The sequence below is a fragment of the Choloepus didactylus genome, chromosome 4 (genome assembly GCF_015220235.1).
Source record: "Choloepus didactylus isolate mChoDid1 chromosome 4, mChoDid1.pri, whole genome shotgun sequence".
Classification (NCBI taxonomy): Eukaryota; Metazoa; Chordata; class Mammalia; order Pilosa; family Megalonychidae; genus Choloepus; species Choloepus didactylus.
This window is the reverse complement of record NC_051310.1, coordinates 11,447,808-11,462,442: the sequence shown is the minus strand read 5'-3', so window position 1 is coordinate 11,462,442 and position 14,635 is coordinate 11,447,808. Positions and strand designations below refer to the sequence as shown.

The window sequence follows — 14,635 nt, the reverse complement described above, 5'->3', positions numbered from 1 at the left end:
CTCCTGAGGGCCTGACCACATCTTAAGGAACTGTAGAGTCCTGACACCTGGCACAGTGTCAACACACAGTAAGGCCTCAGTAAGTGCTTGCTGGCCTAGCGCTGGATGCAGGAGACATCCAGTGAAGAAAAAGCTCAGCATTTTAAAGCCTGGCCGCATGAGCCCCCTCCCTCATTCACTCGGGCATTAAGTCTGCAGTGTGCAGTAACGAGGTCGCAGGCAATAAATACTTCCCTGTGGAAAAGAACGTGCACACGGCAATGAACAGGAGAAGTGAACATGTTGTCAACTGACAATGAGGACTTAAGAAATGAGCCAACACCCTGCTCAGTGAAAGCTTTTGTAAGAAACCTTCTGAAGATGACAAGTAGGCTTCCAAAGGGCATGCCGTGGATCAGGAACTGCGGGGCTTTCCAGCCTCAGCCTGGGGGTGCCGTGCATATGGTCTACGGGAGGGTCACCAGAGGGCAGGGCAGGGCAAACGTCCTGACGTGGGCCCTGCCTCTCAGTACGTGTCAGCCACCCTCACTCAGGAAGGGGCCCGGGGAGGCCACACTCCCTCGGCACGGGTTTTGCTCTTATAAGAGGGATGGAACAAAGTACACTCAAGGAAAAGCAGAAAGGGAATTTGTTAAAAATAGTGTTATAAATGGTTATAACCAATTTGTTTATTCCACAGAAACACAAACCAGTAATATCAGACTCTGCCTGTTTTATGTTCCACTACTGTATTTATAGTAACAACGTCTCCAGGCTATAAAGGCAACATGGAAGACCCTGGAATAAAGAGTTTGACTCCAAAGTTGTCTCAAAAATGCTTTGAAAATGTGTGTGCTGTTAGTATTTAAAATCTCAAAACGGTGGACCAGGGTCTCAGGCCACTGTGGAGCCACGGTCCTCAGCAGCTCCCAGCATGGGCAGTGCCCGCTCACCCACAGGTGGCCACTCGCCCCACACACATGGCATCTCGGCTAAGGGGAGGGAGCAAGGCTCTGACAGCGCCCCTGGGAGTTGGCGAAGAGTCACCTGTATAGAGTAGCATATTCTTAAAATATCAAAGCATATCTCAAAATTTAATAACTTTATCAGGCTTATAATAATAATATCCAGGTACATCAATATTAACTGGTATAATTCTTTGATGCAATTTTGTGTAGAGGTACCAAATGATAAAAACGGTCTTTACTGGCAATTCATGAAACTTTCACACAATGGCCAAACCTTAGCCTCTCAAGAAAGCCTTTTCAAAGTTCACCATAAATTCAAACATGTTTTCCATCCTCCACCAGATCCCCTTTGCAAAGGAGGAAACTGAGTTTTATTCAGTGGCAAAAGGGAAAAGATAGGTTTTCTCATATGCATAGCTCTGAGGTAAGATTCTTTTTTTATTGCTTCACATAATAAATACTGGCAGTGTTCACTTGTTATGATCTAAAAGATGTCCCGCTCCCTAATTAGGATGGGTGTTGATAAAGTGCCAATGTTTAATTTCATTGGCAATTCTCACAATGATTTTCTTCTTTCATCTATCCATGTTGCACTACTTTCATTATGGAATTTTCCTTGGATCACCGGAATATTTCTGAGAAACAAACCTCAGCAGATCTGATGTAAAGGAAAATATATTTTAAAAACACTACCACTGCCTCCCCTTATCCATACCTCTCCTCAAAGAGAGAGGGCAGGGGGTGTGGGGGGAGCAGACAAGCAGAAATCGGTACCTGTCCTTTGGTCGGCAGGTCTTTCACACTGTCAGGTTTGAAGAAGGTGAAGTCAACCATGGCCTGGAACAAAGAGACGGTCTTCTCGGAGTGGCCAGCCTGCCGCAGGAAATGGCACTGCTGAAGAAAGAGGGCTGCAAGCAGGGGGAGCAAAGGGGCAGAATTCTCGTCACACCATTAAAGGGAAAAAACAAAACTCCTAAAAACAGACAAACACAAGAATATCTTTTCCCTGAACTCAGATACTCTCATATTTTCAAAGCTGTATTATATACAGTCCTGATTTAAAAGGGACTGCAATTGTCCTGTAATCAAAGTATATTTATTCTAAATTTTATATGACACTATCACAGAATACAAACATTAACAATAAAACTTTACATAGTACATATAAATAAGTCAAGGGGGGTTGGTCAGCATATTGACTATCAAATACTCAAGGCTTATTATTACAAGAAAAATTATAGGAAAAGGATGATGACTTAGTAGGTGTTTATCAGAAAATTAAGATCTGTACTCAACTCATCAATAGAGGGCATTATTCACCAGCAATTTTCATCATATGCTCAGAGTCTGCTGTAAATAAATCAAGGCCCCATGTCTGAAAATTGCAGTTGTTTTAACTGCAGTATAATGCTAATTACTAAACATTAAGCATTTGAACATAGCACAAATGGGATTGCAGTAAATGCTTATTATTTCCAGAGCAATATACTTATATCTTTCAAAGCTATAGCAATACTCAATAGCAGGAGTTTTCAGTCAAAGAAACACCTCCTATGTGCCAGGCACTGAGCTAAACTCAATATATACTACCTAATTTAAACTGCACAATAATCTCGTAAAGTAGAGATTATACTAGTTTTGCTGATGGAGAAACTGGAGTTCAAACAGGTTGTGGAATCTGCCCAAGGTCATGACAGAGCCAGAAAAGGGCTAACGGATTCCAACTCAAGAGTGATACTTCCAGCTCCTGCATAATATGCCACCTCCTATATGTCATCACCAACCAAAATTTATACTAGGTTCCTTCAGGGCACACCAGCAAATGTTAACAGTGTAAATAATACCAACATCTTGTATCTAGGCAGCGATTTCCAATTGGTAAGGGCACCTCACGTACATTATTGCGTGAAACCCTAAAACTGGGTAAAATGAGCAGGAACGGGCATCCTGACAGACAAAGTCACTGACGGCCAACGTGGTTATGAGATTTGACTACATTTACTTGGTTAATGAGTCAAAAAGCTGGGACTTCTAGCCTTGTGATTTTTTTTCTTACTCTCCTGGCTCTAATAAAATATCATATGCTCACGGAGAGAAAAATCTATTTTACTCAAAAGAGTAATACTTTGTTTTCTTCATCACTTCTATCAGAAATTTTAGACTTTTCTAAAATAAACCAAAACAAAACGTCACTTTCAACTAAAGCCAAAAGAAAATTGAACTCTCCCCAGGTAACTGCTTCTGGTCATCTCCTTACCAAATATGGCCTCTTCGGTTCCAGGCAACACAGGGTGGGATAAGATGCTGCCATCCTTAACAGCGGACAAAGTACTCAAGCATTTTCCATACAGACTGTGAATTTTCGATACTGAAAAGGTGCTAAATTGGCTCTGGCAAAATAAAAGGTATTTCTGCCAAAGGGCTGTATTATTGGGATTTAAAAATGTCAGCTTCTGCCACTCTTTGACCAGGGTGGAGGGCTCCCAGAACTCCATGCAGAGCTTCAGCTCCACGCTGGTCTGATTGCTCTCGATGGCCCGCTCCAGAATGGCCAGCTTCTTCTCCAGAATGAGCTTCAGGGACCTCCCGCGCTTCTCCAGCTCTCCTTCATCGACAGCATAGAGGCCAGGGCTTCTCATCACCTCATCCTCAACAACAAAAACACCAGTTTACAATGGAATCACGAAAGCTTCAGACTCTCTACTTAAAACCCCTAACGGGTTTCTTGACTCTCAGAATCAATTGCTATTCAGACTTTCTTCATAACTACTTATTACAATTCCTTTTAATAAACACTTGGCTCCCCAAGTGCCTGTGTCACCCGATATGTGTGATTTTGTGTTTAATTTATCTAATTTACCTGTCCACTCTCTGTCAAGTTAAATTTAGATTTATACGTCAATAACTTGCAGGCCAGACCTTGAAAACCTTTTCTGAAGAGCCAGCCTTACCAAAAAAATAGTCAAATGTGGGACAAAATATGGTAATTGTATGAGTGTTCAAATGAGTGATTAAGACAAATCTACGTATTTTAGAATGGGAGAACAAAGATCTGACTAGAGTAATTTAATAAGCAGCCCCTTCTCTTTCATAATTCTCTGTTTTCCAGGTTCTGTCTGTTCATCAGAAATGCCTCTCCCTGCCTGGATTCTTTCTCCAAGATTCTGTTCCAATTTCACCCTCTTGGAAGTTCTTTCTAGCTCCCTAGTGGCAAGTCACTCCCTCCCTCCATTCCCCAGTTCACGGTTGTGACAGCGTCTACCACCCTAGATGGCATTTGTTCTTCACGGCAGTCTTCCTCACTGGCCTCCAAGCAAGCTCAGGGCAAGGAACAGGTTCTAACCCCTTCAGCTGCCCAGTGCTGGAGCTCCTCAGAGGACCTCAAAAATGACTGCAGACTGAGTGTACTTGTCCAGATTTACGGAGGTCATTCTAAAGAAAACTGAGACTGTGGTACTTACCTGAAAATCAACAAACGCCATCCATAGCTGAATGTCCCGAGGATTCTCCCGAACCTTCCTGTTAAACTCCTCCACCTTAGCCTTGAGGGCAGCGTTCTCTCTGTCTGGCTGTGACTCTGGCTGCTTCGACTCATGTTCCGAAGGACCCTGTCCTTGTAGCCACTGCGTGGTTGAGTGGCCATAAATCCCCAAAGGATTCAGCCAGGTTGCAGCAGAAGGAACCACATCACCTGAGTCCTTCACTGGTATAAACAGGATTGGCTCAGACGAGGGAGGTTCGGTTTTACTGCTAATGGCAACTCCATCCGAGTTCATTAATACCAAATTTTTCTTTGTAAAATAGCACTCAACATGCTTGTACAAATGCTCCTTTTGGCTGGAAGCTCCTTCCCAAGATATACACTGCTTCTTAGGGTTAAGGCCAAGGCAGGAGTCTCCTTTCCGCTTGTTATCCTATATTTTAAAAAGAAAAAAAATCATGGCAGGAATATGTGCACTAACTCTGAATGACTGAGGTTCATTAATCTCAAATTCGTGTTATGCAAGTTAACTGCACATATGAAAATTCACCTTCAAACTGTTTCTATTTAGAGAAATATGAAGATCAGCAAATAAGTTTTTCTGCCAGGTTTGCCTTCCTTCTGTAACACCTTAACTCCTCATTAACATTTTATGAGATCACATAAGCTTTGTGGAAAAAATACAGTTACATACTTCATTTAAACATCACAGCCCTCTGTAACAGGCAAGGCAGGAATTATCATTCCCTCTTTTACACTGTTCCTAATTAAGGGCATTCAGACAAGCAACCCTGGTCACCTATGTCCTACAACAGCCACTTTTCCTTAGTGTTGCCTTATATCCCTCCTTAAAAGGTAACATATCGGGAGGCGGGGCAAGATGGGGGACTGGTGAGCTGTATGTTTTAGTTACTCCTCCAGGAAAGTAGGTAGAAAGACAGAAACTGCGTGGACTGGACACCACAGAGCAATCTGACTTTGGGCATACTTCATACAACACTCATGAAAATGTGGAACTGCTGAGATCAGCGAAATCTGTAAGTTTTTGTGGCCAGGGGACCCGCACCCCTCCCTGCCAGGCTCAGTCCCATGGGAGGAGGGGCTGTCAGCTCCGGGAAGGAGAAGGGAGAACTGCAGTGGCAGCCCTTATCGGAAACTCATTCTACTGATCCAAACTCCAACCATAGATAGACTGAGACCAGACACCAGAGAATCTGAGAGCAGCCAGCCCAGCAGAGAAGAGACAGGCATAGAAAAAAACAACACAAAAACCTCCAAAATAAAAGCAGAGGATTTTTGGAGTTCTAGTGAACATAGAAAGGGGAAGGGCAGAGCTTAGGCCCTAAGGCTCATATGCAAATCCCAAAGAAAAGCTGATCTCTCTGCCCTGTGGACCTTTCCTTAATGGCCCTAATCCCTTTGTCTCTTAGCATTTCAATAACCCATTAGATCTCTGAGGAGGGCCCTTTTTTCCAATCGTTTTTTCTTTTTCTACAACAATTACTCTAAGAAGCCCAATACAGAAAGCTTCAAAGACTTGCAAGTTGGGCAGGTCAAGACAAGAGCAGAACTAAGAGAGCTCTGAGACAAAAGGCAATAATCCAGTGGCTGAGAAAATTCACTAAACACCACAACTTCCCAAGAAAAGGGGGGTGTCCGCTCACAGCCATCATCCTGGTGGACAGGAAAGACTCCTGCCCATCGCCAGCCCCATAGCCCAGAGCTGCCCCAGACAACCCAGTGTGACAGAAGCGCTTCAAATAACAGGCACACACCACAAAACTGGGCGTGGACATTAGCCTTCCCAACCTCAGCTGATTGTCCCAGAGTTGGGAAGGTGGAGCAGTGTGAATTAACAAAGCCCCATTCAGCCATCATTTCAGCAGACTGCGAGCCTCCCTACACAGCCCACCAGCCCAGAACTGCCCTGGGGGGACGGCACTCACCTGTGACATAGGACAGTCATCCCTCAACAGAGGACCCGGGGTGCACGGCCTGGAAGAGGGGCCCACTTGCAAGTCTCAGAAGCCATACGCCAATACCAAGGACTTGTGGGTCAGTGGCAGAGACAAACTGTGGCAGGACTGAACTGAAGGATTAGACTATTGCAGCAGCTTTAAAACTCTAGGATCACCAGGGAGATTTGATTGTTAGAGCCACCCCCCCTCCCTGACTGCCCAGAAACACGCCCCATATACAGGGCAGGCAACACCAACTACACACGCAAGCTTGGTACACCAATTGGACCCCACAAGACTCACTCCCCCACTCACCAAAAAGGCTAAGCAGGGGAGAACTGGCTTGTGGAGAACAGGTGGCTCGTGAACGCCACCTGCTGGTTAGTTAGAGAAAGTGTACTCCACGAAGCTGTAGATCTGATAAATTAGAGATAAGGACTTCAATTGGTCTGCAAATCCTAAAAGAACCCTATCAAGTTCAGCAAATGCCACGAGGCCAAAAACAACAGAAAATTATAAAGCATATGAAAAAACCAGACGATATGGATAACCCAAGCCCAAGCACCCAAATCAAAACATCAAAAGAGACACAGCACCTAGAGCAGCTACTCAAAGAACTAAAGATGAACAATGAGACCATAGTACGGGATACAAAGGATATCAAGAAGACCCTAGAAGAGCATAAAGAAGACATTGCAAGACTAAATAAAAAAATGGATGATCTTATGGAAATTAAAGAAACTGTTGACCAAATTAAAAAGATTCTTGACACTCATAGAATAAGACTAGAGGAAGCTGAACAACGAATCAGTGACCTGGAAGATGACAGAATGGAAAAAGAAAGCATAAAAGACAGAATGGGAAAAAAAATTGAAAAAATCAAAATGGACCTCAGGGATATGATAGATAATATGAAACGACCAAATATAAGACTCATTGGTGTTCCAGAAGGGGAAGAAAAGGGTAAAGGTCTAGGAAGCGTATTCAAAGAAATTGTTGGCGAAAACTTCCCAAATCTTCTAAACAACATAAATACACAAATCATAAATGCTCAGCGAACTCCAAATAGAATAAATCCAAATGAACCCACTCCGAGACATATTCTGATCACACTGTCAAACACAGAAGAGAAGGAGCAAGTTCTGAAAGCAGCAAGAGAAAAGCAATTCACCACATACAAAGGAAACAGCATAAGAGTAAGTAGTGACTACTCAGCAGCCACCATGGAGGCAAGAAGGCAGTGGCACGATATATTTAAAATTCTGAGTGAGAAAAATTTCCAGCCAAGAATACTTTATCCAGCAAAGCTCTCCTTCAAATTTGAGAGAGAGCTTAAATTTGTCACAGACAAACAAATGCTGAGAGAATTTGCTAACAAGAGACCTGCCCTACTGGAGATACTAAAGGGAGCCCTACAGACAGAGAAACAAAGAAAGGACAGAGAGACTTGGAGAAAGGTTCAGTACTAAACAGATTCGGTATGGGTACAATAAAGGATATTAACAGAGAGAGGGGAAAAATATGACAAACATAAACCAAAGGATAAGATGGCTGATTCAAGAAATGCCTTCACGGTTATAACGTTGAATGTAAATGGATTAAACTCCCCAATTAAAAGATATAGATTCGCAGAATGGATCAAAAAAAATGAACCATCAATATGTTGCACACAAGAGACTCATCTTAGACACAGGGACACAAAGTAACTGAAAGTGAAAGGATGGAAAAAAATATTTCATGCAAGCTACACCCAAAAGAAAGCAGGTGTAGCAATATTAATCTTAGATAAAATAGACTTTAAATGCAGGGATGTTTTGAGAGACAAAGAAGGCCACTACATACTAATAAAAGGGGCAATTCAACAAGAAGAAATAACAATCGTAAATGTCTATGCACCCAATCAAGGTGCCACAAAATACATGAGAGAAACACTGGCAAAACTAAAGGAAGCAATTGATGTTTCCATAATAATTGTGGGAGACTTCAACACATCACTCTCTCCTATAGATAGATCAACCAGACAGAAGACCAATAAGGAAATTGAAAACCTAAACAATCTGATAAATGAATTAGATTTAACAGACATATACAGGACATTACATCCCAAATCACCAGGATACACATACTTTTCTAGTGCTCATGGAACTTTCTCCAGAATAGATCATATGCTGGGACATAAAACAAGCCTCAATAAATTTAAAAAGATTGAAATTATTCAAAGCACATTCTCTGACCACAACGGAATACAATTAGAAGTCAATAACCATCAGAGACTTAGAAAATTCACAAATACCTGGAGGTTAAACAACACACTCCTAAACAATCAGTGGGTTAAAGAAGAAATAGCAAGAGAAATTGCTAAATATATAGAGACAAATGAAAATGAGAACACAACATACCAAAATCTATGGGATGCAGCAAAAGCAGTGCTGAGGGGGAAATTTATAGCACTAAACACATATATTAAAAGGAAGAAAGAGCCAAAATCAAAGAACTAATGGATCAACTGAAGAAGCTAGAAAATGAACAGCAAACCAATCCTAAACCAAGTACAAGAAAAGAAATAACAAGGATTAACGCAGAAATAAATGACATAAGAGAACAAAAAAACAATAGAGAGGATAAATATCACCAAAAGTTGGTTCTTTGAGAAGATCAACAATATTGACAAACCCCTAGCTAGACTGACAAAATCAAAAAGAGAGAAGACCCATATAAACAAAATAATGAATGAAAAAGGTGACATAACTGCAGATCCTGAAGAAATTAAAAAAATTATAAGAGGATACTATGAACAACTGTATGGCAACAAACTGGATAATGTAGAAGAAATGGACAATTTCCTGGAAACATATGAACAACCTAGACTGACCAGAGAAGAAATAGAAGACCTCAACCAACCCATCACAAGCAAAGAGATCCAATCAGTCATCAAAAATCTTCCCACAAATAAATGCCCAGGGCCAGATGGCTTCACAGGGGAATTCTACCAAACTTTCCAGAAAGAACTGACACCAATCTTACTCAAACTCTTTCAAAACATTGAAGAAAAGGGAACACTACCTAACTCATTTTATGAAGCTAACATCAATCTAATACCAAAACCAGGCAAAGATGCTACAAAAAAGGAAAACTACCAGCCAATCTCCCTAATGAATATAGATGCAAAAATCCTCAACAAAATACTTGCAAATCGAATCCAAAGACACATTAAAAAAATCATACACCATGACCAAGTGGGGTTCATTCCAGGCATGTAAGGATGGTTCAACATAAGAAAAACAATCAATGTATTACAACACATTAAAAACTCGAAAGGGAAAAATCAATTGATCATCTCAATAGATGCTGAAAAAGCATTTGACAAAATCCAACATCCCTTTTTGATAAAAACACTTCAAAAGGTAGGAATTGAAGGAAACTTCCTCAACATGATAAAGAGCATATATGAAAAACCCACAGCCAGCATAGTACTCAATGGTGAGAGACTGAAAGCCTTCCCTCTAAGATCAGGAACAAGACAAGGATGCCCGCTGTCACCACTGTTATTCAACATTGTGCTGGAAGTGCTAGCCAGGGCAATCCGGCAAGACAAAGAAATAAAAGGCATCCAAATTGGAAAAGAAGAAGTAAAACTGTCATTGTTTGCAGATGATATGATCTTATATCTAGAAAACCCTGAGAAATCGATGATACAGCTACTAGAGCTAATAAACAAATTTAGCAAAGTAGCGGGATACAAGATTAATGCAAATAAGTCAGTAATGTTTCTATATGCTAGAAATGAACAAACTGAAGAGACACTCAAGAAAAAGATACCATTTTCAATAGCAACTAAAAAAATCAAGTACCTAGGAATAAACTTAACCAAAGATGTACAAGACCTATACAAAGAAAACTACATAACTCTACTGAAAGAAATAGAAGGGGACCTTAAAAGATGGAAAAATATTCCATGTTCATGGATAGGAAGACTAAATGTCATTAAGATGTCAATTCTACCCAAACTCATCTACAGATTCAATGCAATCCCAATCAAAATTCCAACAACCTACTTTGCAGACTTGGAAAAGCTAGTTATCAAATTTATTTGGAAAGGGAAGATGCCTCGAATTGCTAAAGACACTCTAAAAAAGAAAAACCAAGTGGGAGGACTTACACTCCCTGACTTTGAAGCTTATTATAAAGCCACAGCTGCCAAAACAGCATGGTACTGGCACAAAGATAGACATATAGATCAATGGAATCGAATTGAGAATTCAGAGATAGACCCTCAGATCTATGGCCGACTGATCTTTGATAAGGCCCCCAAAGTCACTGAACTGAGTCATAATGGTCTTTTCAACAAATGGGGCTGGGAGAGTTGGATATCCATATCCAAAAGAATGAAAGAGGACCCCTACCTCACCCCCTACACAGAAATTAACTCAAAATGGACCAAAGATCTCAATATAAAAGAAAGTACCATAAAACTCCTAGAAGATAATGTAGGAAAACATCTTCAAGACCTTGTATTAGGCAGCCACTTCCTAGACTTTACACCCAAAGCACAAGCAACAAAAGAAAAAATAGATAAATGGGAACTCCTCAAGCTTAGAAGTTTCTGCACCTCAAAGGAATTTCTCAAAAAGGTAAAGAGGCAGCCAACTCAATGGGAAAAAATTTTTGGAAACCATGTATCTGACAAAAGACTGATATCTTGCATATACAAAGAAATCCTACAACTCAAGGCCGATAGTTCAGACAGCCCAATTATAAAATGGGCAAAAGATATGAAAAGACACTTCTCTGAAGAGGAAATACAAATGGCCAAGAAACACATGAAAAAATGCTCAGCTTCACTAGCTATTAGAGAGATGCAAATTAAGACCACAATGAGATACCATCTAACACTGATTAGAATGGCTGCCGTTAAACAAACAGGAAACTAGAAATGCTGGAGGGGATGTGGAGAAATTGGAACTCTTATTCATTGTTGGTGGGACTGTATAATGGTTTAGCCACTCTGGAAGTCAGTCTGGCAGTTCCTTAGAAAACTAGATATAGAGTTACCATTCGATTCAGCCATTGCACTTCTCGGTACATACCCGGAAGATCGGAAAGCAGTGACACGAACGGATATCTGCACGCCAATGTTCATAGCAGCATTATTCACAATTGCCAAGAGATGGAAACAACCCAAATGTCCTTCAACAGATGAGTGGATAAATAAAATGTGGTATATACACACGATGGAATACTACGCGGCAGTAAGAAGGAACGATCTCGTGAAACATATGACAACATGGATGAACCTTGAAGACATAATGCTGAGCGAAATAAGCCAGGCACAAAAAGAGAAATATTATATGCTACCACTAATGTGAACTTTGAAAAATGTAAAACAAATGGCTTATAATGTAGAATGTAGGGGAACTAGCAATAGAGAGCAATTAAGGAGGGGGGAACAATAATCCAAGAAGAACAGATAAGCTATTTAACGTTCTGGGGATGCCCAGGAATGACTATGGTCTGTTAATTTCTGATGGATATAGTAGGAACAAGTTCACAGAAATGTTGCTATATTAGGTAACTTTCTTGGGGTAAAGTAGGAACATGTTGGAAGTTAAGCAGTTATCTTAGGTTAGTTGTCTTTTTCTTACTCCCTTGTTATGGTCTCTTTGAAATGTTCTTTTATTGTATGTTTGTTTTCTTTTTAACTTTTTTTTCATACAGTTGATTTAAAAAAGAAGGGAAAGTTAAAAAAAAAAAAAAGAAAAACAAGGAAAAAAAGATGTAGTGCCCCCTTGAGGAGCCTGTGGAGAATGCAGGGGTATTGGCCTACCCCACCTCGATGGTTGCTAACATGACCACAGACATAGGGGACTGGTGGTTTGATGGGTTGAGCCCTCTACCATAGGTTTTACCCTTGGGAAGATGGTTGCTGCAAAGGAGAGGCTAGGCCTCCCTATGGTTGTGCCTAAGAGCCTCCTCCCGAGTGCCTCTTTGTTGCTCAGATGTGGCCCTCTCTCCCTGGCTAAGCCAACTTGAAGGGTGAAATCACTGCCCTCCCCCCTATGTGGGATAAGACACCCAGGGGAGTGAATCTCCCTGGCAACGTGGAATATGACTCCCAGGGAGGAATGTAGACCTGGCATCGTGGGACAGAGAACATCTTCTTGACCAAAAGGGGGATGTGAAGGGAAATGAAATAAGCTTCAGTAGCAGAGAGATTGCAAAAGGAGCCGAGAGGTCACTCTGGTGGGCACTCTTATGCACACTTTAGACAACCCTTTTTAGGTTCTAAAGAATTGGGGTAGCTGGTGGTGGATACCTGAAACTATCAAACTACAACCCAGAACCCATGAATCTCGAAGACAGTTGTATAAAAATGTAGCTTATGAGGGGTGACAATGGGATTGGGGAAGCCATAAGGACCACACTCCACTTTGTCTAGTTTATGGATGGATGAGTAGAAAAATAGGGGAAGGAAACAAACAGACAAAGGTACCCAGTGTTCTTTTTTACTTCAATTGCTCTTTTTCACTCTAATTATTATTCTTGTTATTTTTGTGTGTGTGCTAATGAAGGTGTCAGGGATTGATTTAGGTGATGAATGTACAACTATGTAATGGTACTGTGAACAATCGAAAGTACGATTTGTTTTGTATTACTGCGTGGTATGTGAATATATCTCAATAAAATGATGATTAAAAAAAAAAAAAAAAAGCTGCCACCAAGCTTTTTCTTAAAAAAAAAATAAAATAATCCTGCCCTGAAGCAATTCAGAGTGCTAGGCAGACACCACAAAGTGAGCCACTCTTAAGTCAGCTAACTCATTTGAAAGTGCTCAGATACTTTATTCTGATTTAAAACTTACAAAAATAAAAAATTTTAAAAAAGGAAAAAGTTACAAGGGAAAAAAGCCACATTCCTGAATTGTTTGGTCTGAGATGGTACTTGGACCCGGTCGGCCCGATTCTCACATTCTGGGCTGTGGAGTGTTCTCCCTCCATGGAAGCACTTCCTACAAAGCGCAGTACACTTAAAACAAGACCCCTACTTATCTCTCTGAATCAATTTGTGAGCTGGCCGATTTTCAGCTCAGATACAAGGGAACGACTTCCCTAGGAGTTAAGTGAGAAGGAGGGAAGGTTTCTCCGGCATCTAACGTCTTTCTTCCTCTAAAGAAAATCAGTTCCTAATGCTGCTGACACAAGAAGCTGCCAAAGTAGTCAAAACAGCCATTAACTGTTGTTCCATCTTTGCTTTTTGGTTCTGCCCAGATAGAAATAAAGATTCTAGAAGCTTCCAAATCATTCTTGGCTGAGAATGGCATTTCAGGGACACAAAGCAGCTACACACTAAATATTTGTTCAATGATGAGTCTCAGGTTAAAATATATGGTGACTTTAACAGGTCCCCCTTCAGAACAACCACGGACAGTTTTCTGTCTACAAAAACTGTAAGAGGCAGAGGAGGGAGGGAGAGTGCACTAGAAAGAGAAGGATGTGTCCCAGGGAGAAACAGGAAGCCAAATGGAGGCAAAAAGGAAGGGCCGGCTGCAAACCAATTCTGGGGTTAGCAAGCCCTATCCCTCAGAGGGCAGGAAGCAAGATGTGGTCAGGGAAGAAGCTGCCTCCACCTGAGGCGAAGAAAAGCCCCAGGAAACCCAAGTCAATTAGCAGCTGCAGCCTCTGGGACAAACACGAGAATACTGACTGTCGGTGATCTACTCCTGAGTCGTCCTCAGTCTCCCTGAAATAGAGTCCCACGTGCTGTACTACTCTCTACTAACCCACTTTCCTGACATCATGGAAAGACTCTCCCAACTCACTTATGTCTCAGTCCTTGTCCATGTGGAAACAAACAATTCTTCCAGGTAACTTCCCAGGAAGAGGCTAGAGAAGTTAGTGGAAAGACGTTAAGGTCAAAAACAATCTATTTTGATCTTAACAGGGCTTTTGGGATTCTGCACGTCAACAAACTTAAAACCATTATCTGGATCAAAAACTATCAAGAGGTGATAAAGATCATCCCTAACACGGTTAAGTATCAGCTGAAAACAGCTATCTTTCAAGTTCTAATGGTAGTTCTTGTGTGGTTTCAGGAAATCCCTTAAACTTATTTTCCTCGGCTATAAAAAGGATTAGCAGCTAAAGGAGAACTTTCAGAAGAAACCATGTATTTTGCTTTAAAGACATACCAAAAAGCAAGAATACCAACAATATATTCACTCATTCTTAAAAACATAACATGTGCTAACTTTG

At 41.1% G+C, this 14,635-nt stretch overlaps 1 protein-coding gene across 1 annotated transcript in view; it reads right to left on the bottom strand.

The window, feature by feature from the left end:
- LOC119531100 (nuclear exosome regulator NRDE2-like) overlaps positions 1 to 14,635 on the bottom strand; it is a 56,878-nt gene that overhangs the window by 21,799 nt on the left and 20,444 nt on the right. Inside the window, 3 exon segments of the mRNA XM_037831942.1 lie at positions 1,722 to 1,855; positions 3,205 to 3,595; positions 4,409 to 4,857. Coding sequence (XP_037687870.1) covers positions 1,722 to 1,855; positions 3,205 to 3,595; positions 4,409 to 4,857 — 974 coding nt within the window.